Source organism: Parus major, chromosome 8, assembly GCF_001522545.3.
Source record: "Parus major isolate Abel chromosome 8, Parus_major1.1, whole genome shotgun sequence".
NCBI classification, from domain to species: Eukaryota; Metazoa; Chordata; class Aves; order Passeriformes; family Paridae; genus Parus; species Parus major.
Window position 1 is genome coordinate 19,571,217 of NC_031777.1, and position 26,207 is coordinate 19,597,423.

At 35.6% G+C, this 26,207-nt stretch overlaps 1 protein-coding gene across 2 annotated transcripts in view; it reads left to right on the top strand.

Annotated features, from left to right (window-relative positions):
* Positions 1-2,336: 2,336 nt before the first annotated feature.
* ZZZ3 (zinc finger ZZ-type containing 3) overlaps positions 2,337-26,207 on the top strand; it is a 39,520-nt gene continuing 15,649 nt past the window's right edge. Inside the window, exons 1-3 of one of the 2 annotated variants that reach the window (XM_015635791.3) lie at positions 2,337-7,170; positions 9,588-11,149; positions 24,942-25,080. In XM_015635791.3, coding sequence (XP_015491277.1) covers positions 9,639-11,149; positions 24,942-25,080 — 1,650 coding nt within the window. In that variant the 5' untranslated portion in view covers positions 2,337-7,170; positions 9,588-9,638. The remainder of the gene's footprint in view (positions 7,171-9,587; positions 11,150-24,941; positions 25,081-26,207) is intronic. The other variant, XM_015635790.3, reaches the window with a different exon arrangement.

Here is a 26,207-nt window from a genome sequence, read left to right on the forward strand (position 1 = left end):
GGGTGGAAAATAATCATGAGTGTAGATAGCTGGAAAAATAACCCTTTCACTTTTTGTTTCTTTGGGGAGTAAATGTGTATTTTAAATTTTGAAGAAAAATATAGAACAAAAGCATTTTAATTCTGAAACAACACTGAAAATGTTTTACAGGAACTGTTGTATGCCTCATGTGTCCCTTTTCCAAACTCTGGGTTTGTATTTGCCTTAGTATAATGCAGGAGCACTTGAAAGCACAGACCACGCAGAGCACCTGGTTGTGTGTGTGTGTGTGTGTGTGTGGCACTGCTCTGAGTTCTACATCAGCCTTGTGAGCCTTATGGAACTGATGCTGTGATTTTGCATATAAAAAGCTGTATTAATTGTTGCATTTCAAATGTATGCCCTTGACTGAAAATCATCTGGGATAAAAATGTTCCAGATAGTATTTCATACAATATGCACTTTACTGTGTACTTCATAAGGTAGCATGTTTGTAGTCACTGCTCCAAAAGTAGACAGAGTAGTAATTTCCAGTGTAATATTCTACAAAAATGAGCAAACTGGTTTATCCTGAGGCTTTTAAGAAAAAGTAAAGGAGCATTGACTTTCTCCATCAAGCTCCTTTTCATCTGTAAACTGCTAGCAGGATTATTAAGTACTTGATGAACTCTCACAATTGCAGCCTACCTATGGGAAAAAGCAGTGTCTTTTTATGCTAGGTATTTTCTGTATATTGTAATAATAACTTCAGGGAATAAATAATGGTTTTCCTATTTATATAAAACTGTGTTCTGTGTTTAAAAGATTAAATACAATTGGAGTCTTCTCGTAGAGTAACAGTTTGATAAATGGTTACTGTAATTAAGTTAGTGGAATTAATTTTATAATGAGCTTTTCAAGAACCTGTGTGATTTAATGTATCTCGAAGATGTTAGTCACGTGTTTTTGTAATCCTGCACAGGAGATACTCTTTGGATAACAGGACAGCTAATTAGCAATTGAATGGTTTCACATGAAAAAGGCATATTATAATTTAGAGTGGGACTTTCACCTAGGATGATAAAGTGGATTGGATGTGGTGATAAGGATATAGAAGGATGGCCAATAAATGAGGCTAAGCATAATTTTTTAACTGGGACATGGAAGTTATTTACATAGTCTGGTTTTAATTTTCTTGGTAAATTAATTGTATCAGACGCTGTGACTTTATCGACTAAATATTAGTCAGTAAAGTAGGTTCAGTTAGGGTGTTTACTTAAAGCTACTGTCCATATTCAGGACAAGTGCAAATTGTATGTAATGATCATTTTTGCATTTTTCTGTTAAGATGACATGCTAAAGATGAACACACCAGATAGTGTGTCAAAATGTGGAATGTGGTTTCTTGTTCCAAGGGACTGTGGTATACCATCTTAAAAACTTCACATCTTCACCTTTTGTTGTGGCCATGTGATCCCATGCTTGTGCTGCAGCACGTTGTCCTTTAATATGACCCACAGAAAAAACTGATTCATCCAGAGCCGTCTGAAAAGAAGAAAAGATGAGATTTGCAACTCTGATCTATTTGTAGACTTATTTCTAGTATAGTTCCACAATAGTTGTGTTGACAGAGTTGTCCCAGGTATTTGAGATAGATAATTGGGATGAGTGCTGTGTGATGTGTGTAGGTGAGTTGGGTGTAAGTAAAATCACAGATTCTGCCTGTTCCTTCTAGTTGTTCCCAGTTCCAGTTTTCCTTTTTCATAGTTGACAGCTTTCTGTCTTCTAGCAGTTCTTCAGGATTTCTAGTCTGTCTCTTTCTCCAGTCAGCATCCACTCATTTTGCCAATGTAGCTGCTCTCCTTAGCTGTGCATTCACATTTAGCATTCCCCTCAGCCTGCCTTCATCACAGCTCCACCGGGATTTTTGTTCTCAGGCAAACTCTTCTGTATGCAGAATCCCAATTTCTTACTCCAAAATATGGAGGAAGAAAACCTCCTTGAAGGAACAGTCAGATGTGTCTTAAGCAGCAAGAAGGGTTTAAAATAATTTCCATATTTGTGCACAGAAATGAGTAATTATTTTGACTGAGAATTCAGGAGAGAGACAGCAGGGTGGGAATATCAGTCTGAGACAGATGCTTCAATGTATAATTTCAGCACAAACTCTAATTTGGCCAAGATACAAGAAACTGAAAGCAGTTTAAGTGCTTCAGGCTTTAAAGAGAAGAAATTTGATATAGTGGTGGCTTTTCTAGGGTTCTGCTGTAAAGTCACACTTGTATAATTCATATTTAGTTTCATGTGAAGTAATTTTGCAATCTTATCCTGGAATGTCTGGCTGGAAGAGGGGTGATGCCTATATCACACCCATCGTCCCAGTAAGTTTCCTCATATAGGTAGCCCAGAAGAGTGAGAAATGCCAGTGCTGTCAGCAGTTTTGATAGCACTGCTGAGTGGAAGGGGTGCAAAGGAACAGATGTACAGTGCTGGTCATTGTCATACAACTTTCTGGTTTGACCTTTTTTTCGTAGTTTTAGAGAAGGAGTAAGACAATGCTAGGAGGTGGTTGAGCTTTTGTTTGTTTTCATACATCCTGTTATTTAAGTACCAGTTCACTTTCTGTCTGTTGCATTTTGGTTTTCTTCAGGAGAAAGTAGAAATAGCATTCTACAAGAAGATTCTTTCTAAAGAATTTTTTTCCTCTTATGTAGCAATAGGTTTGTCTAGCCTAGTGAACCCATCTTTTTGAAAGAAGAAAAACAGCACATTGTACTATCCATTCTGGTTCTTTGCAGTGTTAGTTTTGAGTAAAAGTTTCCCTTGCTAGTTTGCTACCTTTTAAAACCGGTTGACAATTTCTTCATATTATTCTATTTTTTCTTTTACTTTAATTATTTTGTCTTACTAGCCTTTTATATGTGAGATTAATATAAGTAGTCCCATTCTGACAGACTATATTTTGACCATATGTAATATAGTCTTACTGTGTCAGAGACAGTTGAAATCTCAAAATAACTCCAGTGACGTTTATTAATATTTTTTTTGCATTTAAGCTTTTGTTATAACCTTAAGCTGCTTATTGTTAGGTATTATTTGAAGTAAGATCTTCATAATGTCTTTTGGTGGAGGTTATTTCTATCATTTGAAAGTACTGCTTGTTTTGATGTAATGTAGAATCAGAAGAATAAAATACTGTTTCCAGAAAACTGATTTCTTGCTCATGTAGTTCTGTGAAACTCACTATGTGTGGGAAGAGCTGCTGGCATACTCTAGATGCGATAGACTGCTGAATATAATTTGTTAAATGAAATTCATCCCTAATTTAGTAATACTACTTTGTTAGGAAGTGATGTGTTTTCTATGTGGAAATAATCCAAAATCTTGATTAATCTGGTGTCTCTGCAGATTCTCATCTTTTTAGAGGTGCTAATTTTTCTGTCTTGGGCGAATGCTTCTGTAAGGGATTAGATTCTTCTTGCATAAATAGCTGCTGCTTTCAGTTTTTAAAAATGTAATGTTAAAAGTAAAATCCATGCTCTGCAGAGAATTTAAGAACTGCTATTTTATACCACAGAGATCCACCAGTTTTATTTATTACTTTGGGCAATTATATATGTGTGTCACATTTGCTCTTGTAAATGGTAACTTTGCCAGTAGCAGATATTGTCTCTGAAGTAATTTCGGGATTTACTGAAGTATGGTACTAGAGAGTGCTCCTCCTGTCAGATATTCACAAATGCTGTATCTGAACACCAGGAAAAATTTGAGTCTTATCACTGCACTATTATCAGTGAACATGCTGATTGTTACATGAGACTCAGGAGAACAGATTATTTCTCTTCAATATAAAAATGATTCATTATACTCTAGATCAGATGAGCACACAGTTCTGTTTTCTTGGGTTGAATTGTTGTGGAAGACTTTAGATTTTGCCCATTTTCATCAAAGAGTGACAAACAACTATTGGAGACTTCTCTTGGAAGCCTATTCTCCCTGATTTGTTTAATGTTGTATGTAATGTTAATTTATCCATCTGAAGTTCCATATATATAATTCCACCACAGTTATAGTAGAGGCATCTTTAGCTTATTGATTTCTGGTCTAGTATACTCCCAGTGTATTCAGGTATTGACTGCTTCTTTTCACTGTCTCTTTTCTAGCTTAGGGCCACATGGAACAACATACTTGTAACTTCATCTATGTTTCTGAGTTCCTTTACACAATCGGTGTCATACTTGACTCTTAGGCAGTACCAGCATAACCCAGAAAAAAAATTGGTTATTCTGCCTATTTAAGAAGGGTTTTCCTCATTTTGCTGTCTTTAATTCTTGGTTTTTATCTCTATGTAAATTTGTTTCCTTTGTTTTGCTACAAGTTTTCATGCACACAGTTCAGCGTTCAGTAACTTTACTAAGTAGGCTGGTGGTTAAGTTAAATAAAAATTCTAGCATAATGTGAATATGGTGTGTGTTGGTAGAGTCTGCCTAAAGAGTATGTTTAAGGGTTCTTAAATGCAAAAATGTGTACCCAGAAATGCATCCTGTGGTGGCATGAAATGCTTGATTGTATGTAAAGTGTACAATTTCTGCAAGCAGTTGAACTTCAGTCTCACTCTGAAGATTGTCCATACTGATTAATGTGTGACCATTTCCATATGGTTTCAGCAGCAGCATTTGCTCACTGGCTTCTTACACAGGTCCTTCCCCACAAGACACAAATTGAGAGGCTTATTTCAGAGCTCTGTCTGCATTACACTCTATTTAACCTGTAACTTCCTATTTTTTAGTGGGATCTGCAGACCACAGTGTGTTGTTTCTTAGCTGATTATCACTCTTCAAACTTTGAATCTTTATTGCAGTATTCCAGTATTCTTTCTTAAATGTTAATGTGGTTCCCTGAAGAAAGGCTTTTAGACCTAAAAGCTTACTTAGTTTCCCTTGCACTCCTTATTCCAACTCATAAATATCTTCTAAAATGAGTGGTGTCCAAAATATTAAATTACTCTTCCATTGAATTTCTCTGCTGCAGAAGATGTGGTTGTTCTAAGTGAAAAATGTCATTGTAATTGGTTATGCAATGTAGAGGAATAATAGTTAATTTTCAAGACAGTTTTTCTAAGGAAACTTCTGGGAAAAATTATGTAACTGTTCACTTCTTAAGCCCTTGTGAATGTTGTTTTCTAAGTTTTAAGTGTAATTAAGGTGCCATCATTTCACTGTATACTGATTAAAGTTTCCTGTTTTTTAAAATTGTTATTCCCTCCTCCACCCCTGCAAACTTCAACCAGACAAAAAATTCTGACTAAGTAAAACTTTTTTACCCACCTTGATTTCTTTTTGATATTTACACATACATATTTGATATTAATCTTTTTGCTGTGTATAAAATGCTTCAGCTGTCCCCCAAGGCAAATAGACACAGCTGGGGTTGTGTCTTTCGTACTGTAAGTAAAATAGGGTTGTTTTGGTTTTTGGAAAATCAGGAGAGATGAGGTGTACAAATCTGACAAAATACTGACATTTCTATTCTAGCCATTCCTGAAACAACTTCTTCATATGTTCTTTACTTAGGACTGGTAAAGTAAATAAAAATTATGAGATTGGGGTGCCTTCTGATTGGCTCACTGTTATATTTTGTTTAATTTTTTTTTTCTTTAAATGTATTTTGTATTTTTACCGAAGTTACTGAGCTAGTATTTTTATTTGGTATGTTGTTCTTTTGCAAAAATTGGTCAGACTGTCATACTTCCAGTGTCTCCAGGTGCATCAGTTAAAGGGATCTTTAGGAAAGGCAACAACGTGGATTAAGAGTAACATGCATTTTCAAGTGGTTGTCTTTGTCTTCTTGTTCTTCCATTCTTTGTCTTATTATGATGATAGTTCTCTACTGTTTGCTTAATTGAGAAATGCCTCTGAATAAATGAAACCTGATTTGATTTAGTTACCTACATAATAGAATTTATGATACTTCATGTAGCATTACTATAGAAACATCTTCTGTTGCTGAATTTCATTGCAATTAGACATAATTAATGTTTTCTTATGCAGCTCAGTTTGTATTTTGAATTGGCAACTTAATGGTGAATGAATTTTCTGTTCTTACCAGTATGAAGTCTTAACTAGTTGAAAGTAAAGACAATTTCCAGTAATCTAAATATAAAAACTGTGTAGAATGAAGACTATGGAGGAACCTGTCAGCTTGTGTTTTAGACCATGAAGTTTTGAATTGTCAAGATGAAAATAAGGTCACTTATTTATTGTATGAAGTCACTAGAATATGAAGAAAGCTTCAATATAACCGGTGTTCTTTAGTGAATTACAGTGCTTTCATAGTACTAGATGTTCTTAAATTAAATGTGATTGCTGGTGTGTTTTTTCAAGTAGTAACTTGGCAGTTGGCACAGGTGCCCAAATTGGAGACAACTGAAAACACTGTGTGACTTTTGGATCTGTAGATGTATTTTGTCTTTCAATATCCAAAATATTCCACTACAAACGAGGTGCTATGCACTATGTTTTCCTGGGATGAAGAATAGGTTTAATGTGAGCTCTAGAAAGCATTTTAATCCCATTGTATAGATGAAGGTTATTCAGGGATTTGGAGCCAATATAAGTTTAGAGGTCTGCTCTGTTAATTAAACAGCAGAGTTTTTCACTGTGTGTCTAACAATAAAATGCATTTGACAGTGCATTTCATAATTAATTTGTTATAATAATACCTTTCACTACTTGTTTTCTTGTGTCTCTTCAAATGCCTTCTGAAATTTGAACACTAACAGGACTTCTGTGAATTTGTTTGCTTGCACATTTTGTGTGTGATACAATGAATCACTTAGAAACTACCAAGAAAGATGTTTTACATTTGAAACCTAGATTAGAATTTCACATACTTAATTACTTTATAGCATATTGATCTTTCTTTTATTAGGGCACTTCTAAAATTGATAGTTTATTCTTTAAAAAGCTGTTACTCTTTATATATCCTATTGCATTCTTCTTCATTTTCAGTGTGGTAATTTAAATATTTTATTGATATCTTTGTCTTTTTCTCAACAGTTTTCAAAATCTGGTTAATGTGATGGCATAAACTAGTAAAGCTTTTGGAGTACATGATGGATATCAGCAACAGTGATTGATATTATTGGAGTGGTACAGTAAGAGCCTGCTGTATGAAATGCCAGAAGTTTACATTTCTTCTAGTTTTGCAATGGTAAGTTTTTTACATTTGTACTATAGAAATAATAACTTTTTGTCTTGTCATGTAAGGGGTTTTTCTTTAGAAAGTATCTTATCAGCAAATCAGTAAAGATTTCTCCCTTACATATGATTTCTAAAGTCTGTTGAGTTCAGCAGTAATTACTAACCAAAGTATACATTTGAATTTGGTTTAGGTTATTTTATTGGTATTGATTTGCAATGTCAGTTACTCACCCCTAATGTTTGCTAGCTTTAATTAGAACAACCTAGGGGAAATGGAATATGTAAATAAACCCTGTTTTTCATGTTAGGGTTCAACCCCAAATCACTCTCCAGATTACTCTCCAGATGGTATTGAGCTTGTGTGCAGAGGGAGAATATGCAGGCAAGTTTATCCATGTGGAAGATAGGTGTAAAAACGATTACAGAAAGCACATAGTGTTTTGCTGTCTTCAGTCAGCTGCTGATGTTTGACCATTTGCTGCTTGACAGGTTGTTTATATTTCCTCTCAAGGCAGAGTGTGTTGGAGAGCTCTCATTTACTTAATTTTAAGTGGACAGAATGAAAGTCAGCACTGCAGCATCTCTTTAGATGTATTTTCAGGAATACAAAAAGTGCACCTTTCCAGGCATTCATCTAAGGCAGCAGGACTAGCTAACGAGGAGGGCTGTAGCAGCACAGATAAATCGGTTTTGAGAACATTTGAAATTTGCATTTTGTAATTGTCTTTTTCTTTGTTGCACTTTTGTGCACTTTTGTACTGTTGTACACAGTTGTGTACAGAGCTATATCACATGTACACAAAATTCTGTGCTTTCTTCTTTTGTCCAGAACTACACCAAGCAATACTGTTAGGATACATTGCTTTTCTTAAGAAATACTGCTTGCATTGTGAATTCCTAAACACACAGTACAGTAAATACTGGTAATTGTTAAACAGAATTGTACTGGATGAGAGAGTACTTGTTTTGTCCCATTCTCTTTTCTGTTCTAACCATGTGACAATGAAATAATTGATTTGGGAGAATTTATGCGTTTATGTTCTTTTTTTCCTCTTCTTTTCTGAAAATGAAAAACACCTCTAGTACAATTTTCTTCATTTGTTATTTTCAGTGTTTCTAAGTAATGTGTGAAAGATTTTATTCCATATTTAAAATTTACAATCCTCACATCATATGGCAGTTGAATGGGTTTGTGTAATTTGGAATTTGGGTAGATGAAAATGGGAAGGTGTGCCATTATGCACAAATGTGAATCTATTCATTAGCAAGGCTGTTATGACAGATCTGTGGTGATACAGAGTTTGACACATTAAACTTTTAAAGATTAAATGAATGAAAGGGTAACACTGAACTGAGTTCTCTTAAAAATTATTTCGAGATACTGGGCAGGTCAAGTACTCCTACATTTCACCTTGAAATGTGAAATACAGGCACTCTGAAATGGGATATTTTAAACTTTGAGTCTGAATTTACTTAAATCTGATGTGAGTGATGATTCGTCTCACCAGCTGAGAGCAAACAGCCTTTCAGTACCTCAGAGGAGATTCCTGATAGAGCCAGGCTTTTGTTGTCATAAGTGACAGAGAAGTAGGAGAGGCTCCACCTGTGTATCAGAAAAAGTATTTTTGTTTTAAGGACTGGAACAGGTTGCCTAGAGAAGTTGTAGAATATCTGTATGCAGTGTTTTTCAAGACCCAGCTGGATAATGTTCCATGTAACTAAATCTGAATTTAGGCCTCATGTTCATTTGAATGGGAGGGTGGATAGGATTCCCTCCCAAAGGCCTTTCCAGCTGGAATGATTTTATGATTCTGATTCAGAAATTTTATTTCAATTTTTCCAATGGTAGCTTCAAGTATTTTTTAGTGGTGTGCTTTATTTTTTTTTTAGTTCCTTGCTAAATTAGAATTGCACGTCTGTTTTGTTATTTATGAGAGATTTGTTTTTTCTTTAAGCAGCAACAGAGTAAGCAAGTGCAATTTTAAAGGTTTACTTCTTAGTCTGTGAAACCACGTAACTAGAATCTGTGGGATATTAAGAATGCAATCTCATACCTTTTACTTGAACAGACAAATTTAAATAATAATACAAATACATTATAACATATGTACAATTACATAAAAATAGTGTCTTTTAGTAACTAGAGACTAACTGGAACATCCCAGGCTTACATAAGGCATAAATATGAGCAACACTCACACAAGTACTGAAGCCAGAACAACCACAAATACCGAGTCAGCTACTTTGTAGCTGAGATGGAAAAACTGAATGCGCTAAAGAAATACCATGGAAAGAAGCAGTATGAATGCATTGAATGGTCTTATTCAGTTTTACATTAGTACATTTGTGACAATATTTGCTGATTTCAGATTTGCTGTGTCTCTAGATGTTTTTAAAATGTTTTTTCTGACTGTTTTTTTTTTTAAGGTTTCCCACTGAGTGGATCACGATGAACATACTTTAGGGACTTGCCATAGTATGGCTGCTTCTCGATCTACTCGTGTTACAAGATCTACAGTGGGTTTAAATGGTTTGGATGAAAATTTCTGTGGTAGAACATTAAGGAACCGTAGCATTGCTCATCCAGAGGAAGTCTCACCTCATCCTCAAATCCGATCCAGGTCACCAAAGAAGAGGCCAGAGTCTGTGCAAACTCAAAAGGGCAGCAATGGTGGCAGAACTACTGATCTGAAACAGCAGAGTGCTCGGGAGTCATGGGTGAGCCCTAGAAAGAGAGGGCTGTCCACTTCGGAGAAGGATAATGGTGATAAGCAAACTGTGGAAAATAGTGAAAAAAAACAAGCAGAAGCTGTTTCACCAGTTTTGAAAAGAATTAAACGCTGTCTACGTTCAGAGGCACCCAACAGTTCTGAAGAAGACTTGCCCACTAAGGCAGAGAAGGAGTCATTGGAGCATAAGAGCTTAGTGTCGGACAATGATGCAGCCTCCACAGGGACTAAGCGAGCTTGTAGATGTCTTATATTGGATGATTGTGAGAAAAGGGAAGTTAAAAAGGTGAATGTCTGTGCAGAAGGGTTTAATAATTCTGCAGTAGTTGAAGAGGTTGCAGGTTATCAGACTGTCAATGGAGTTGGTGAGAGAGACTCAAATTCTCTTAACTGTGATGACTGTCAGCTTGATGGGAACACTAAGCAAAACAGTGCTGGTTCCCATACACCCAAGGACAAAACAGTAGCAGAAAATGGAAACTCATTTGCCCATTCTTCGTTGTTGCTTAATAGCAGCAAAGAGGACAGTGTTGTAGACCATTATGTGCCTTGCACAAACTCTCAAGAACAGGTAAAGTTAGAGGACCACAAAACAATAAACGACTGCTTGCCTGAGGAGCATGCTAATCAGGCATTTGAGCCAGCTACAGGGTCCTTTTCTGAAATCCAGTCATCTTTGTTAAGGGATTCAGAGGAGGAGGTGGATGTTGTGGGAGATAGCAGTGCCTCTAAGGAACAGTGTGCTGAAAACACCAATAGCAACCTGAATACTCACCATGACAGTGCATCAATCTCAGGTGAACCTGAACCACATTCTTCAGTGCTGAACTGTGTTTCAGCTCAGATGACAAATATGTTGGAGCTTCAAGAACACAGATACACGTTGAGAACTTCACCACGAAGGGCTGCCCCTGCCAGAAGTAGCCCTACTAAAAATAACTCTCCTTGTAGAGAAAACGGACAGGTTGAGGAAAATAATCTTAGTCCTACTGAAAAGAATGTACCTGTAGGTATTAATAATATCAATGGATCTCCCAAAAAGTCTGAAGAAATCAAACAGAATGAAAAAGAGAAAAATAGTAATACAGGGGATCATGGGAGTGATGGACTAAGAAAGCCACTTTCTGAGTCTAGGCTTGTTGCTGGATATGTACCGTCTGCCAAAGAGAGTGCCAACATCCACACTGCAGAGGAGGATGAGGAAGAGCCTGATGTGTATTACTTTGAATCAGATCATGTGGCATTGAAACACAACAAAGAGTATGTGTAACTATGGTAACCATGAATTCTGCTTTTGTTTCTTACCAAAAATACATTATTACAAAAATTATTAAGTATTTAACGTACTTCCACAAAAATTTAAATCCTTTATAATTTTCATACTTTTCAGTCTTCATTTTTCTTGTTTCTACCTCAAGCAAAATTAAACTCTATTTAATATGCAGTATGGTACAGCAATGTGGTTTATACATTTCTAGCAATTAGGATTCTTGAGCCAGAACTTGGGTTTTTTTGAGTTTCTTTGTGTTTCTGTTTCTTTAAAAATGCATCTTGTATTTTCTCTTAAAATCTAGCTGGAGGGAAAACCAAAGGAATTATAACCTTTAATTAGATTTCAATCATTTATTGGTATATCCAATGGACACCACAGGTGCAGCTTATACAATTATCATTCTGCTGTGCATCAAAGTTCAAGTTAGATACTTTTTTGGAGTGTCATGGGAAAGAACTCAGTAATATTGGGTTCAGGAAGATGAATTGATAAAATGCAGCAACTTTCTCCAAAGTAAATGATGTCTACATTGCTATTTTTATTTATTATTTATTAATTATTATTATTATTATTACTACTACTAATACAACAATTATTTTGCACTGAGTTTTTTTTATGTTTATCAGCTGAATGTCTGTAAGTAGATCTGTGGTAACTTTACCTTGTGGTAAATGTGAAAGAGATTTTTGAAACAAAACAGTGATTCACTGAAAAAAGCTTACATGGAGAAAATTTGTTTTCAAGTAGTAGATCAGGACACAGTTTTTTATTTCACAGTCTTTGTAATGCTGTTTTGACTCCTGTGTTTTGCTGTTTATTAGATATTCTGTATTTTGTTGTGAGTTCTGAAAGGCCAAGTGCAGATGTTCTTCAGCTTGGTTTGTAGGAAGGGTTGAAGCACTGGAAATAGTTCAGTGTAAATGTAGTAAATGTTCACAGCACAGGTACTGTGAATGTGGGGCATGAGGCACAGATGATTGTTTAATCCAGTATGACTGGATTTTTGATATTAGAGTTGCATTGTTTATATAGTGAAGTTTTGTTCAGTATTGGATATGGATAAATAATTTTAATCAGAAAAGTTTTAATTTGAGCCTGGGTTAGACAAACTGTGATTTCAAAATAATGATCAAATATTTGCAGCTTCAGCCATCAGTCCAAAGTGGATTTTTCCCAGTAGATAGAAAGAAAATGACGAATGGGGAAAATGAACTGGTGTCTTTTGACTCTCTTAAGATGATTTTGTATCTGTATGTAATATGACTTCATCTGATGTTTGTACACAGATTCTTTAGTAATGTGGTGTGATGGTAGGGGGTTTTATGTATTAGGAAAAAATACTGTAAAAATAAAAGTAGTTTCTTCTATTCTTAAACACAGATCTAAATTGTCCTTGGAAATTTCAGGTGTGCCCTAGTGTTAGGATTTGAACATAGGCAGTTCTGAAGAAATGGGTAGTTGTTGTTCAGATTGGCAGCCTGTTTGAGACTGTGTTGGGGAGCTTTTGAAATTGCAAGTAGGTCTTAGTGACTTGCTGCTGACTTGTTGCCTGAATGCAGAATTCCAAAAGAAGTGGTTATTGTTTTTATTCTGTCCTGTATTTCTACTTTCCCAAAGGGAAGCGTGCTACTGGGGGGTGGCAGTGTTAGCCGTGTCTGTTCTTCATCTAAAAAAGTTTTGATAGAACTGGAAAATTACAGGCCATCCTTTTTTGTTGGTTACATTTGTAAGGAAATAAGTCTGGTATATTGGTGGTTCTGCGTGGTATTAAGATACTTCTAAAGAACTTAATATTTTGATATTTGAGTGCAGTTGTCATTTATCCAGAATTTCATACTTCAAGAGTAAATCAAGTGCACTGTGCTACATCCAGTTTTAAAAATAGCAAAGTTCATTAGAGGATACTCTTAATTCGTGTGTAACAGTTTTTGAATAGTGTCTTAATTATCCACTTGTTTAATCTCATTTGTTACTTACTATCTAAAGTGTTAAACTAAAAAAAACAAACCTTAGCTTGTCAGTTTACCTGAAATGTATTCCCTGATTGTTCAGTTGCAAAGAATTCCAGGGTTCCCATGTTATTAATGTAGATTTAGCTGGAGATAAAGGATATTCACTTAGTTTGTGATAGTTCTGGCTAAGCCAAGTGTTCTGGTGCTCTGCATATCACATCTTTAAATGGTACAGTTTTGTTTTTTCTGTCCTTCATCAGTTTGGGATTGTTAGGGGTGATTTTTTCTGTGGTTTATGTTTCTGTTCTCTTTTAAAAGCTGGTTCAGAGAGACATTAGCATATTGGCTAGATTGAGGAGGCAGATTTCTCCAAGAAAGCATTAGTAAAATTCTTTGAATGTTCCATGGCAGAAAAAATACACTTTCCTCTCTGTGTCATACAAGCTATTTTATATGGCTGTAAACTTAGATAATTTCTTGTTACATTACATAGCTTAGTGACATACACATTAATACAGTTGATTTTCACTCTCAAAGAAATTATTGTGACATTGGTAAAATAGGAATATACCAGAACCTTTAAGAGCTGTTGATAAGACTTGCTATAAGAAAAAAAAAAACAAAACTGAATGTAAGTTGCTGTATTTCTGTATGAATTTTGTTGCTTTTTGAATCTTAACATGTTTAAACAATATTCATATGTTAATATTTCTGGGAAAACTGGATGATATAATAGGAGAAACAGCTATCACAGATTATGGAATATTATTATTCAGAGAGAAAGCTGAAATGATGGATGTTCCCACAACTTCTTAATTAAAATAGATCTGTTCTATAAAGATGGAGATGAGATCTCTAAGCAGAAAATTTATCACAACATAGACATTTTTGTAGATAATAACAGACTGATCTGGGGGTTGTATAGTTGTAAAGTGTTGTTAATCTTTTCTGTTTCTACACACATAATTGGAATTTTTGTGTATTGTAACTGCTCTCAGAAAAGTGTGGTTTGGTGTATATTTGAGAATTTTGATTCTATGTTCTAGCTCAGAAATGTTCGCATTTCCTCCTGAGATACTTTTATCAAGGCTGAACTTCCTGATTTAAAAAACTTTCTACACTGCTGAATTTTATATGCTGTGCTTGGTATTTTGCATATGTCTTTCCTCAGGCATTTCTCGTATCTCTTTGCTGTATCTTTTTACACTGTAATTCGATCTCATACTGCAGCAGCTTACTTTAATTCTCTGTTTGGTGCAGTATTTTATTCTCAGTAATTTCTGCCTTTGCCCAGTGCTTCATTTAGTGCCCTTTTTTCGTTTTGGTTTTTTTCTTCTCTATTTCCTTTGAAGGTTTGCAATGTTTGGTGGGTATTAGCTTGCACAAAGGGACAATCCTTGTTTGATTCTTAGACCTGGATTCTAGATGAAAATGCGATTGAGGAATTGAGATTTCACATGCATATAATGTGTTGCAGAAGGAATTTCTAGGGTTCTGTAAACTGCAGTGGCTTTACAGGAACCACTCAGAGCTGGAGGCAAGATCACTGAAACGAAAGCCTTATGCACAAGCAGTTCCCTACAGGCATTTAATGCTAAGAGTTAGGACCTTGTTCAGTAGATAGGTATTTTCATGTATCTTTATTACTTGATAATATTTGAAATTATAACATCTGCACTGGCATTTATAGTGAAGACAGATTAAGTGAATATTTTAATACATCTCTTAAAAGCCATTTAAAACTCTTAAATACATCTCCACCTGGTCTTATGGAGAGATCTTGGAAACACAGATGACCATGCAGGATCATGCAACAACCAGATTTACATATACTTAATTAATGATAATACTGTTTATGTCTTTGGATCCACCATTAATATTTTATGAATGTGAGAAAGAAAAGAAATGTTTTTAGTATTTCCTGTGGCATAGGTTTTATATTTTATTTAGTCACAAATTTTCTGCCTAAAGAATCAAATTAAAGCAGTTCTGTAGAAAAGTTCATCTTACTGCATTTGAATTGTTAGAATAAGACTTGCCATACTAGTTATTTGAGAACTGCCTTAAACACAATCTTCTTTAAGTGTAACTGTAATGTCATAGTCCTAAATTTCTAATTTTCTAACTTTACCTGCGCTGGGTTTTCCCTTAACTGGAAAAGTTAAAAATATCCATGTCTGTCTTCAAATATATTGACTAATAATGATAGATCAGTTTTATAAATAAAACCTGTATATTCAGCTATGTGTCTCCGAATTACAGTTAAATTGATGACACAGTAGGGGTTTATTTCAATGTACAGATAAGTCTTAACATTCCTTTGTAATGATGTCATGTGGCTATCAGTAGCTAATAATTCATTTTCCTGAGATGTCAGTTTTAATCTGTGGGAATTCTTCTGACTTTGTTTCATCTTAAGGAATAAAGGAATTGGTGTAAATCAAATTACTTTTCATAGCAGCAGTTTAAATCCATACCTCTGAGTAATTTGTAGAATATATCACCAATATAAAATAATTGATGAAGTATACAATTTTAGTGAAGAAAAAGAGGTGTTACTAATTTTAGAAAACCAAGCATAAATGCCATATGTATTAGATTACAATGTGATTAATTCTTCCTTTGTTCCACAAAACTGGTATGGCATACAGTGATATTTTTCTTAAATTACCTACTAATGTAAAACGAAAGCATGAAAAGTCAGTGTTTTTACAGAGAGTAGTTTGTCTGGTAGTTTGGTCTGTGTTCTAAGTAACCAAAATCAAGATTGGCTTTAAGTAAAATTGTGTAGAAATTAGATACTGCAGGTAGTTGATCCACAAAACAGAAATACAATAGAGATCAATTAGGAACTTGTAATATGACTTTCTGGTCATTTTCAGTTTACTTTTGCAGGTAATTGTGTTATTAAAATGTGACAGTATAACAGGCATGCAACCACATTTATTTATGAAATCCTTGTATTTTACTACAACTTAAAGTATGAAGTATTTTGAGAATTTTTTGCTGCCAGCATTACTGTTTTATCATGTTCTGTAAGATAATTTCTGTCTGTAAATACTTGTCAAAGGAATAGTTATGTGACACAAAATATTTGCAGGACTAAAGGTTGAGATTTATTTAAGAATATTGTAATAGAATCATATTTTATAATTACATAAACTATTCAGTAAAGACTAGAGCTCTTACTTTGCAAGAGATAATGCCTTGGGCATGTGCTGCATCAGCTTTTTGCTCCCTAGGCATGGGCATGCTCTGGGAGCCATTAAATGTCAGGTACATTTGTCACATTTGTTTTTCTTCCCTGAGCAGAGGCATCTTGCTGCCAGCCACAGCACCATGCCAGTGAACAGCCCTAGCAAGCACAGTGCAGTCCTCACTTAAATAGTGCATCCTGTGGAAAGTAAAGCTTGATTGCTTTTGGGATTTGTGTCCTTTACCCCTTGAATTCTTTCCTGGTTTGTCTGCTTTTCTTTTTCTGCCTACATCAATGTTCTCACTTTCAAGAGTCCTCTGTTGCAGCAATCCACTCCGGGAAGAGTGAATTTCCAGTGCAGAGATGTTTCCCTGTTGGCTGCCTTGATGTGGCACCTCTGGATGTGTGGGCTGATGGATTGATGGAGGAATATGACAAGTAACAGTTGAATTCTGCTTGGCTGTCTCTTGTAGTGACAGTAGTTATGGTCTCGCCTCCTTTCCAAGCTGCCAGTTTTTGGAGAATACACAAGAATTCTGTTTGTCTTTCCAATTTCCTTGGTCAACATGGACCAATAATCATGGAGGGGAAAAATACACAAATACATTAAAAAAAACAACCACAAGCAACAAGAAACCCATTAATCTAATACAAAAAAAATGTAGAAAATTGTTTTTCTGCTTGTTCATTTGGAAGTGCTTACCATTTCTAAGGATACTCATTAGTAAATTCATCTAAACTGGAAAATTAAGGATTAATAAATAATATAAATGGTTTTGAGCTGTAGGAAATACCAATTGGAAACAAATATCAAATGCTACAGGAATCATGGTCCTCATTTTAAAAAAAAAAGAGCAAGAAAGCCAGGAAAAGATGGGGCAGTAACGTATTGACCCAGTGCAGCTGTGTGGAGAGCAAGGCTCTGGCTGTGGTTTTGGCTGCTGACACAAGGACACTTAAAAGCAGAAGCAGTAAATTGTGGTTATACCAGTTTAGTCAGTGTAAAGTTGTGTGGTGGAACAAGGAATAAATTAATGTTACCATAATTGCCTACTTGGTAGGGATCACTAAAATATTAGTAAGCATAATGATGCTGCCAAGATGACAAGAACAAAGAGATGCTTTGAGAATGGATTATCTTTATTTGTCAGTTTTAACTAACCCAGCTTGAAATTGCTTCATTACTGATTTTAAGTTTTTGTTCTGGTCTTTCATGAAGTTTTGACAGTATCTCCAGCATGAACTGCAAAACTAGCCAGCAGTATCTTTTAAAAAGAAATTGAAGGAGCAGTACATACTGTACAAGCTTCTTTCAGTCAGCAGCGAGTTCTAATCAATACAGTTGTTCCTTTGGAATGAAAATACATGCATTTGAGATTTAGAAAGGTTCTACTTTTTGATTTCCTTTAAACTTTGTTCTTGGTAGGAATAGCTGATGTTTCATTTTTCGTTACTGCACATCTTTATTTTGCTTTGGATAACTCAAAGTAAAAATATCTCTGCTGTTTTGTATAGAAATCTTTGAAAAGTTTTATGCTTCCTAAGCCAAGGACCAGCTGTATTTGTCCATGACTTATTAGAGTGAGTACTAATAAAAATACATGTTGTACTAATTTTCTTCCTTATTTCCAACTTTTCTTCTGCTTCTTTAGCCAAAAAATATTGATGATTAATGCTTTGTATTTGTATTGTACTGTTAGAACATCCAGCCACTCATGACTGTAGATCATATTCTTGTAATTTGGTTCTGATATTCAGATATCACTGTGACATATTGAGGGGAATATGTGAATTTGTTCCTATGGCAAGCATATACACCTGAATAATTGAGTGTGTGTGTCTTGTTTGGGTGAAAACCTGCAGTACAATAATCGGTGTTGTCAGCTTTCTCTGCTTGCTTTATCTGAGGATTTCTGTGCAGTTGGGTCAGTTTCAAGGGAACGTGTGTTGCTCTTTCTTTGTCTCTGGAATAAAACTCCTTCTGAATGGTTGCTTTCCCCAGAATCTTCCTAGAGAATGTTCAAGTGGGCAAGCTGGATGAATCTGTGTGATGTTTTCCCTCAGTAAAGGAACTGAGACCATTCTCATTAGAGATGATAAGGAAGGAGAAAAAGTTTGGGATGTGCTGTCAGCCTGTCTTTCTGTGCCATTTGTAAAGAAAACAATTTCTGTCATTATCTCGTGTCAATTCAAGCCTGGAAAATAGAGGAATGACAGGGACCTGTCTATTTCCCTACTGAATGTGTCTGTCCTGCAGGTAAATGGTTTAGAGTGTCAATATCAAAAGGCTGTATTAGACTGTGTTAACTGAAAGAGAACTGATGGGTGCTGTTTTGTTGACAAGACTGAAAGGAGTTCTGTGTTTGTTTAGGGGCACAGAGACCTACCTAATTGCTACTAAAAATTCTGAAAAGTTGCTGGGAATGTGGGTATTTGATAAGGGTGCTTTTGTACAGCTAGTATTAAATCTTCCTGAGTGTGTTGAGCAGCTCTTGACAAGAATGAAGCCTCTAGAAATACATGAGTGGGTATTCTGTTTCTGGGGAAGAGTAAAGAATTAAGAAAGAAAGGGGCATCACAAATTGATAACCAATAAAATATTGTTCAGATGGTTGAAACACAAAATCTGAAACTGTGAAAGTTGTAAGAAAGGTAAAATGAGAGTGGAAAATGGTTCTTTTGCACCCAGGTTAATAAAGTACTGTAGTAGAATTTGCTTTCTTGCCTTAAGATTTGTTGGGTTTTTAAAAATGTCCTTTAAAAATGTGCTTTTTTTGGGTTAGTTCTGCTTTGTTTTATATAGGTGTGAGGCTGACATTGAGAAATAATGCTTTGTGTTCCATTCCTGGCACAGTAGACTTGAAGAAGCCATTTAATGTGTTCTTTAGTTGTTTAATGTATAACATAGAAATGCAGCTTAATTATTTACTTACCTTTGAAATACTTTGGGATGTCTGAAGTGTGAATATTAAATATGCATAGTGCAAGTACAGTAAATGACAGTATGTGTAAAGAGGTTAAGCCAGAGTAGAAAACAGTTTAATAAGGAGTTGCAGAAAAGGCTGTAATTAGATTACCTTGGTCATAGTGTCTGTGCATTAGCTGGGTAAAAACCTGCCATATGCCGCTTCCTCCAGGCAAAGGTGCTTTTACAAGGGGTTGATACATGTATCCTCTTATTGATTACGCCCTTTAGCTCTTTCCTGTTTCTGAAGGGAGATCAAAGAATGCCCACTCTCTTGTGCTTTCTCATTGCTGTCCTGTGCTCTACATGTCCAGTGCTGAATCCCAGACTTTTCCAGAGTGCAATTAGAGATTTTTTTAAATCATACTTATGTATCAGAATAATTTGCAACAAACTCTGCAGTGTCAGAATTACTGTATTTTAATTACTGTATTGTGACACTGGCCAAGATTTCAGGCCAAGCTTAGGAGCTGGGAGCATTTTCTGTTATTTCTGAACTCAAAGCCCAAATACAAAAACACACTTCTTTGAAATGACAAGGTTGTGTTTGATCTGATTCACAAGTTTCTCCAGGGAGCCAACCTCTAACTACAGCTCCTTTGGGTGACATGGAAATTCCAAGTGCAATTAATGATGTTTCCCTTTTCCTACATAATTTAAAGTTTTTACATGTTTAATATCCAATACTTTCTCATCCTAGTCTCTAATAAGGAATGATAATTTTTTTTTTAATTGCTGTTAGTAGACCAAAATCCAGAGTAATAAATGACCTGGGTTTGGAAGAGCAGGTTGTAATCTGTACTTTGCTGGAGTGCCAGCAGATGGCAATGAAACAAAGACTTGCCCAAATCCTCCCAGTGACTAATAACCAGTTTTGTGTCACAGCTCTTGGAAATACAAAATAACAAGGTTTTCTATCTATATTTTAGCTGTGTTTTATTATGAGACATGTATACACCCCCACGTTAAACAGTTCCTACCTGCACAAGAACTAATGACTATTTCTAAATTACGGGACGCATTTTTAGTGTCAGAGCCCCCCAGAATTGATGGTACTATACATTTTAACATGCTGTGAACTATATAACTGGAGAAGTGCAGTTTGTTTTGGGAGTGAAAATTGATGACCACCAGCTGCACAGCATTTTAGAAGTCAAGAGGATAAATCACTTCTTTTTAATTAGTCATCAAAGGACATATCTTTGCAAGGTACTGAGTGCTGTAAGGCAAGTGGAGCTGCCAAAGTAATTTCAAGTGACTTTGGACATTGATTTTGAGTTGATTTCTTTTGATTGGTGTGAATGTTATCAACAGCCACTTTATTTCCCCCACTAATTTGATTTAGCTACCTAAAAGTTAAAATCTTCATTTTGTACTGTCAGTTGCTCACATCACTTATTCAGCTAAGGCTTAAAGTACAGGATGTTCTTCTCTTCAAGGGAGATGAAACCATGGAGGGACTCTGTGACTGACAGACTCTTACTGTAAAAATGAAATTATTTATTTAAAAATGCTTAATGATGTGACCCCTTTTATAGGTCAGTGCCAAGTCATTTAGTAAAAAAACAAGAGTTAACTTAAGAAACATGAAGTTGTTAAGGCAGATTAATTACATACTGATATAGTATTTTCTAAAGGCTGCTGTTAGGTCCTGACACAGAGAAACTAAAATCTGTGATGTGACTGATTTGGAAATGTAAATACTATTAGAATGGAAAGAATGGAGGGAAGAAGCATTTTGAAAGTAGATCTCAGCAAACTGGATCAGAATGGGTATGGGTCTCATTAAGGAATAGCTATGCTATTCTCAAGTTTTGTCACAGGCAAGAGAGGAGGCTGCTGTGTCCCTAATCACTATTAGAGCAAAATTCATGTAAATTAATTGTGCAAGAACTAATTGCTTATGGCATGACTTCCAGAAGTCTGGCACTGGTCTGTGATAATTACTTCATGGAGCAGTCCAAAAGAGTGGAGTACTCATCACTGCAAAATAAAAACTGAATCAGCAGGAATTTCTGCTGATCAGTGTCAGCCTGTAAGAAGTAGCTTTCCTTTTTAAAATATCGGTCCCTCAAACCCCATTATTAATCAAGGTTTTTCAGCAGAGATTCTGAAGCTGTTTCTGTGCCATGCTGAATGACTCAAGTGTTCATCCGGAAGATTCCTGGCAATTAATGGGATCTAAGAACTTGCAAGAGTGTTTCAATACTGGGATTGTGAAAACAGAATTACATTCTATGGAGTGAATGTTTTCCTGCAAAGGAAACTGCTTCGGGTTTGGATTTGCTAACCAGTTAGTATTTAGCACTGAGGAAAGTGTAACTTCAGTCAGTGGAAGAGACCTGTCTGTGAGCCTACTCAAAAGTGTATTTGGTTTTGGCAAAGGACGTGGGACAGTTTTCCTTGGTAATTCCTGTCAGACCTTTCAGAGAAAATGATGCAACTGTAGCTGGATGATGAGGAGTTGCTCTTTGAGTGCCTCATTGAAGGATGGAGCTGGTTTTGCAGCAGGTTAATGAGCTACTTTCTCTTTTATGAGACTTCTTCAATTTTGGAGAATTTTAACACAGCTGCAGGAGGTAGTTTGGATCAGAATTGTGCTTACTTACAAAGAATCTGGAAAGATGGAGAAGTAGAATTGTTAGTTACTTTTTAAAATAATCCTGGAAATTATTATTTCCTATGATCTCTTGCATAATGCAGCAGGAACATTATGGTAGCATTTGAGACTAAGAGGCCAGAATTAACAGAGGCTTCAGGAAAGGGGTGTGTGTGTGTGTGTGTGTGTGTGTTATTATGTAGCTTGCTGCTTTTTCAGAGAAATACGTGGCTTTATTACAGTCATATAGGGCCAGAGAGCCTGTATAAACATGTGGAAATAGTAGGTGTTCAACGCTTAAAAGAACATTTGCAGACATGCAGCTCATTAAAAGGTCCTGTTGAAGTTGAAAGGCATGTGCAGTGGTTTGGGGAGAATGCAGTTCTGCAGCAAGTACCAGAATATGGAGTATGAAAACTATGTATTTCAGGACTAGTATTTTAATTTTTTTTTTTTTCCCCAGGAAATGAAAGATCCAAAATCCCCATTTTTGTGTATTTCAGTACTTCTGATACTCACTTGATAAAACTGCAGTCTTATTCTTGGGCTTCAGAATATATTAATTCATAAAAACTGAATAGGGAAGTTAAAGTAAATAGCTCCAAGTTAATACATGTCTTAGTAGAGGTACGAAAAAGTGCTGGGAAACCTTTTAGTTTGAACAGTCAGTTCAAAAACCCCTTTTTTTTCCAATTATAATGCTACTCTGTAGCCACAGATCAGTATCATGTGTCATGTTTTTTGAATGATCCTGACATTCTTGTATTTTTACTTAATTCCATGAAGACCACTTCAGTGAGGGTCACGTGCATGTTTTAATGAGGGAAGTACCTGAAGTTGAATATTCTTGGGTTTGTGTTATTTTTCCCCAAATACAAATTCATCTCTTTTCCAGTCTCCTTTCAGACTAAATTATTTAAGACTACCTCATTAAGATGATTTCTTTCTTCCCTTTATACATGTGAATCATCATTAAATTATCTCTTCATTTAAATCTCCAACATTTGGTTGCTTTTTACTTCTATGTATTTACATGTTTTAAATGAAATTATTACTTTTTTTTCAATTTAATTTAGAAAATCAATTACTTAAATACAACTTGAATAAATGAAGTAAAATGGCTCAAGAAAAAAAAAAGTTAAGTACCTGCATTTTTCTTAGATGCAAATTTGTGCACGCTGCTGAGCCTCTCACTGTGGCTCTGTTAACACAAGTTTGGGTACCTGCTGATGGAAACAGGTTTTTTATTGTCCAGGATAAATCCTCTCCCCAGGTATTCCATCTGCATGAGGATGTTGGCATCCTGCCTGTTTGATTTCCCTGGAGCCTCCAGGGCTCAGAGGTGCTGGCAGCCCCTGAGCTGTGAGCAGGGGCTGAGTACAGATCTTCATCATCATCAGCCGATGGCTCCCGTGAGCCTGGAACAGCCTGAGCTGTGCTGCTGTCTCAGGCCAGTTCTGATGTGCTGTCACCACTTTTGTAAGCTGTTGCTGAATAATAGCCACATTAATTAACTCACTTCATGCAGAGTTATTTTGATTAGAAGAAACTGGAGTACTTTCCCAGTAGTGAAAATATTTAGTACTGTTCAATATTAAAGGCCTATTGAACAAGCATTTTAGGTCTTGGTTCCATGTAAACCTGAGTATGTGCAGACAAGTGTACATAGTAATAAATTCATAACAGAATCTTGTCATATTGTTTTTAAACAAGCTCAGTATTTTAGTTTCAAACTTCAGAAAGTATAGCTATGTTTTATGTTTGTAAATACAAATATAAAATTACATTTGAGTGGAAAGAAAATTACTTTTTGTCATGGAGAGGCAAGAGTTTAATGTCCAGGTTAAAACTTAAATATTTGAAGGTACAAAGCCTGTATTTTGCTTAAGACTGCTTACTTCCCTCCACTTAAAGCCTTACCCAATTATTAGTGTAGTCAATTAAAAAACTTGAATTACCTCAGTAACCTCTGGATCTTTTCTGTAGTACACATGGAATTCATTTTGCCAGTCTTGTCTTTCTTTTAGGAATAAGGGACCAGAGAAAAAAATTACTGAAATACTGTAGTAGTGAACAGCTCTTACTTGATTTTAGTGTTTGTATTTTGTGCTGAACTAAATGGCAGTTGTAATATTAAATATCAGAAAATATTGTCATGAAAACGGTTAATACATAATAATTTGCAATAACGGGGGCCATGAGTAGCTGCAGAATTTCAGAAACCGAAGGTGGCAGCTGTAACTTTAAAGGTAATAAAAGGTATTACATGTAGTTAACTTTTTAAAAGGCTGTGTTAAAATGTCATATGACATCCTGAGTCTGAGTTAGCTTTATGAAGAACAGTTTGGAAAGCACACGTTACTGGGTACAGGCGTGACAGTCCCATCAATGACGCTCGATTGTGTCTCTTAAATAGACACTCCAAATTGTGGGTGAGTCCGGGGTGGCACGTTTCAGGGAATGCTGACATTTTCCTTCAGCTTCTGTATTCTTGGGGGAATCTGGTTTGAATTTATTTTGCAAATTACTTATTCCTTTCTTTGTTGTTACATCTCAAAAAGGATTCTCAATTCTGTTCTAAGGTGGGGCTTTTACAAAATGCTGTATTTCTAAACCATTCCTGTCTAGTGTTTGGATGCTTGAGTGAAATGTTGAAATTCTGTGGTAGCCACTTGTATTGGGGTAGAAGGAAGCTGGTGTTGAAGTGGAAGAGAAATTACCTCATTTTGTTTGTGGTATTTTAAACTTTGTAAACAAAGCCTGTTGGTTACAGCTATTGAGAATATGAATATAGATTGTCCCTGATACCTTATTGTTTCAGCTACTGTAGAATTTATGTTTAAAGGAAACCACTGGAGAGTAAAATATACTTTCCCTTATGGGTTTATATAAATTCATTGTAGTAAATTGAATCTATTTTACTATAATTCAGTAAAAATGTTTATGAAATGGTTCAGATAAGCTATGAAATCTGGTAGGTTCTGGTAGATAACCATGGCTAGTGTTTAGGTGGGGGGTTTCACTTCTAAAGGCAAATGCAGTGAGATGTTTTCCTTTGTCTCTGTAGTTATCAGAGACTGTTACAGACGATTGCTGTACTCGAGGCTCAACGTACTCAAGCAGTTCAAGACCTTGAAAGTTTAGGCAGACACCAGAGAGAAGCACTGAAAGATCCTATTGGATTTGTGGAAAGACTCCAGAAGAAGGTATTTCTATGGACTTTTCCTAAGTCTTTCTTAGAATTTTTTTTTTTAATAACTAGTAATTCAGCATCTATAGAAACTGAAGATTAGATACATACACTTGCATAAAAAATAAGAGCTTAAAATCTTTTAACTGCTGAGCAAAAATAGCTCTTTGCTTTCTTACTAGATCTTTAAGACATAGGTCTTCAATGATTTTATCAGATATGCTTCCTTTCATTTTTTTTTGGTATGTAGAAATGTAATTGTTAAATTTCTAATTATAGTGTAGGTATTTTAAGACAACTTGAAGTCTACAGGTGACTGGAAGTATCAGATCAAAAAATTCTAATCTTTCTCATTTGAGAAATGAAATGTTTTGCTTTGAGTGAATTTGGTAGGGTATGTTTAGAGCAGGAAATGCAGTCTATATTCCAAACCCAAAATGAGCACTAGAAAACATACCTGAGTTACAGGGAACAGAATAGAATATTGTCTGATAGAGAAGAATCCATTTTTTTCAGCTTGACTTCTGTATCATCTGCATCCTGCAGCATCTATGGCTGGCAAACACAGTTACCTTCTACTGTGATAGCAACACGTATTTCAGTGAAGAATGAAGTTATGGTTCTCTTTTCCTGGGTTTGTAGACACCTAGGTCACATGTAAGCCCCTTAGTTTCAGTAGTTGTCTTTCTTTTGAGATGAGTTAATAGCATGCATGATATAAGTGTTGCATTTGATAGTCATTTTATGGGAAAATTCTAATGACAGTTTGAAGTACTCTGGTGTATTTTTGTCCAAGAAGGACCAAAAGACTGATAATCTTACTATAATTTGACTTTTATTTAAAGAGGTGAGCTTTGCAACATTTTTGTTTTAGGCAGAAGACAGCAAAATCAGTGCAAAATAGGCATAAATTTCTCTGATGGGAGGAGCTGAGGTATCAGGTGATAAAACTCTGAATCTTTTGGGTTCCTGGGTTAAGAAAGGTACACATCCTGAGCAAATGGTATGTTTAATAAAGGACAGTCAGAAACAGGTTACTGAAGTTTCAAACACCTTATTTCAGCTGTGAAATGCACACTTTCAAGTTTTATGCTCAATAAGCCATCATTGACCGTGCCGCTGCATATTTTACGTGCACTGTTG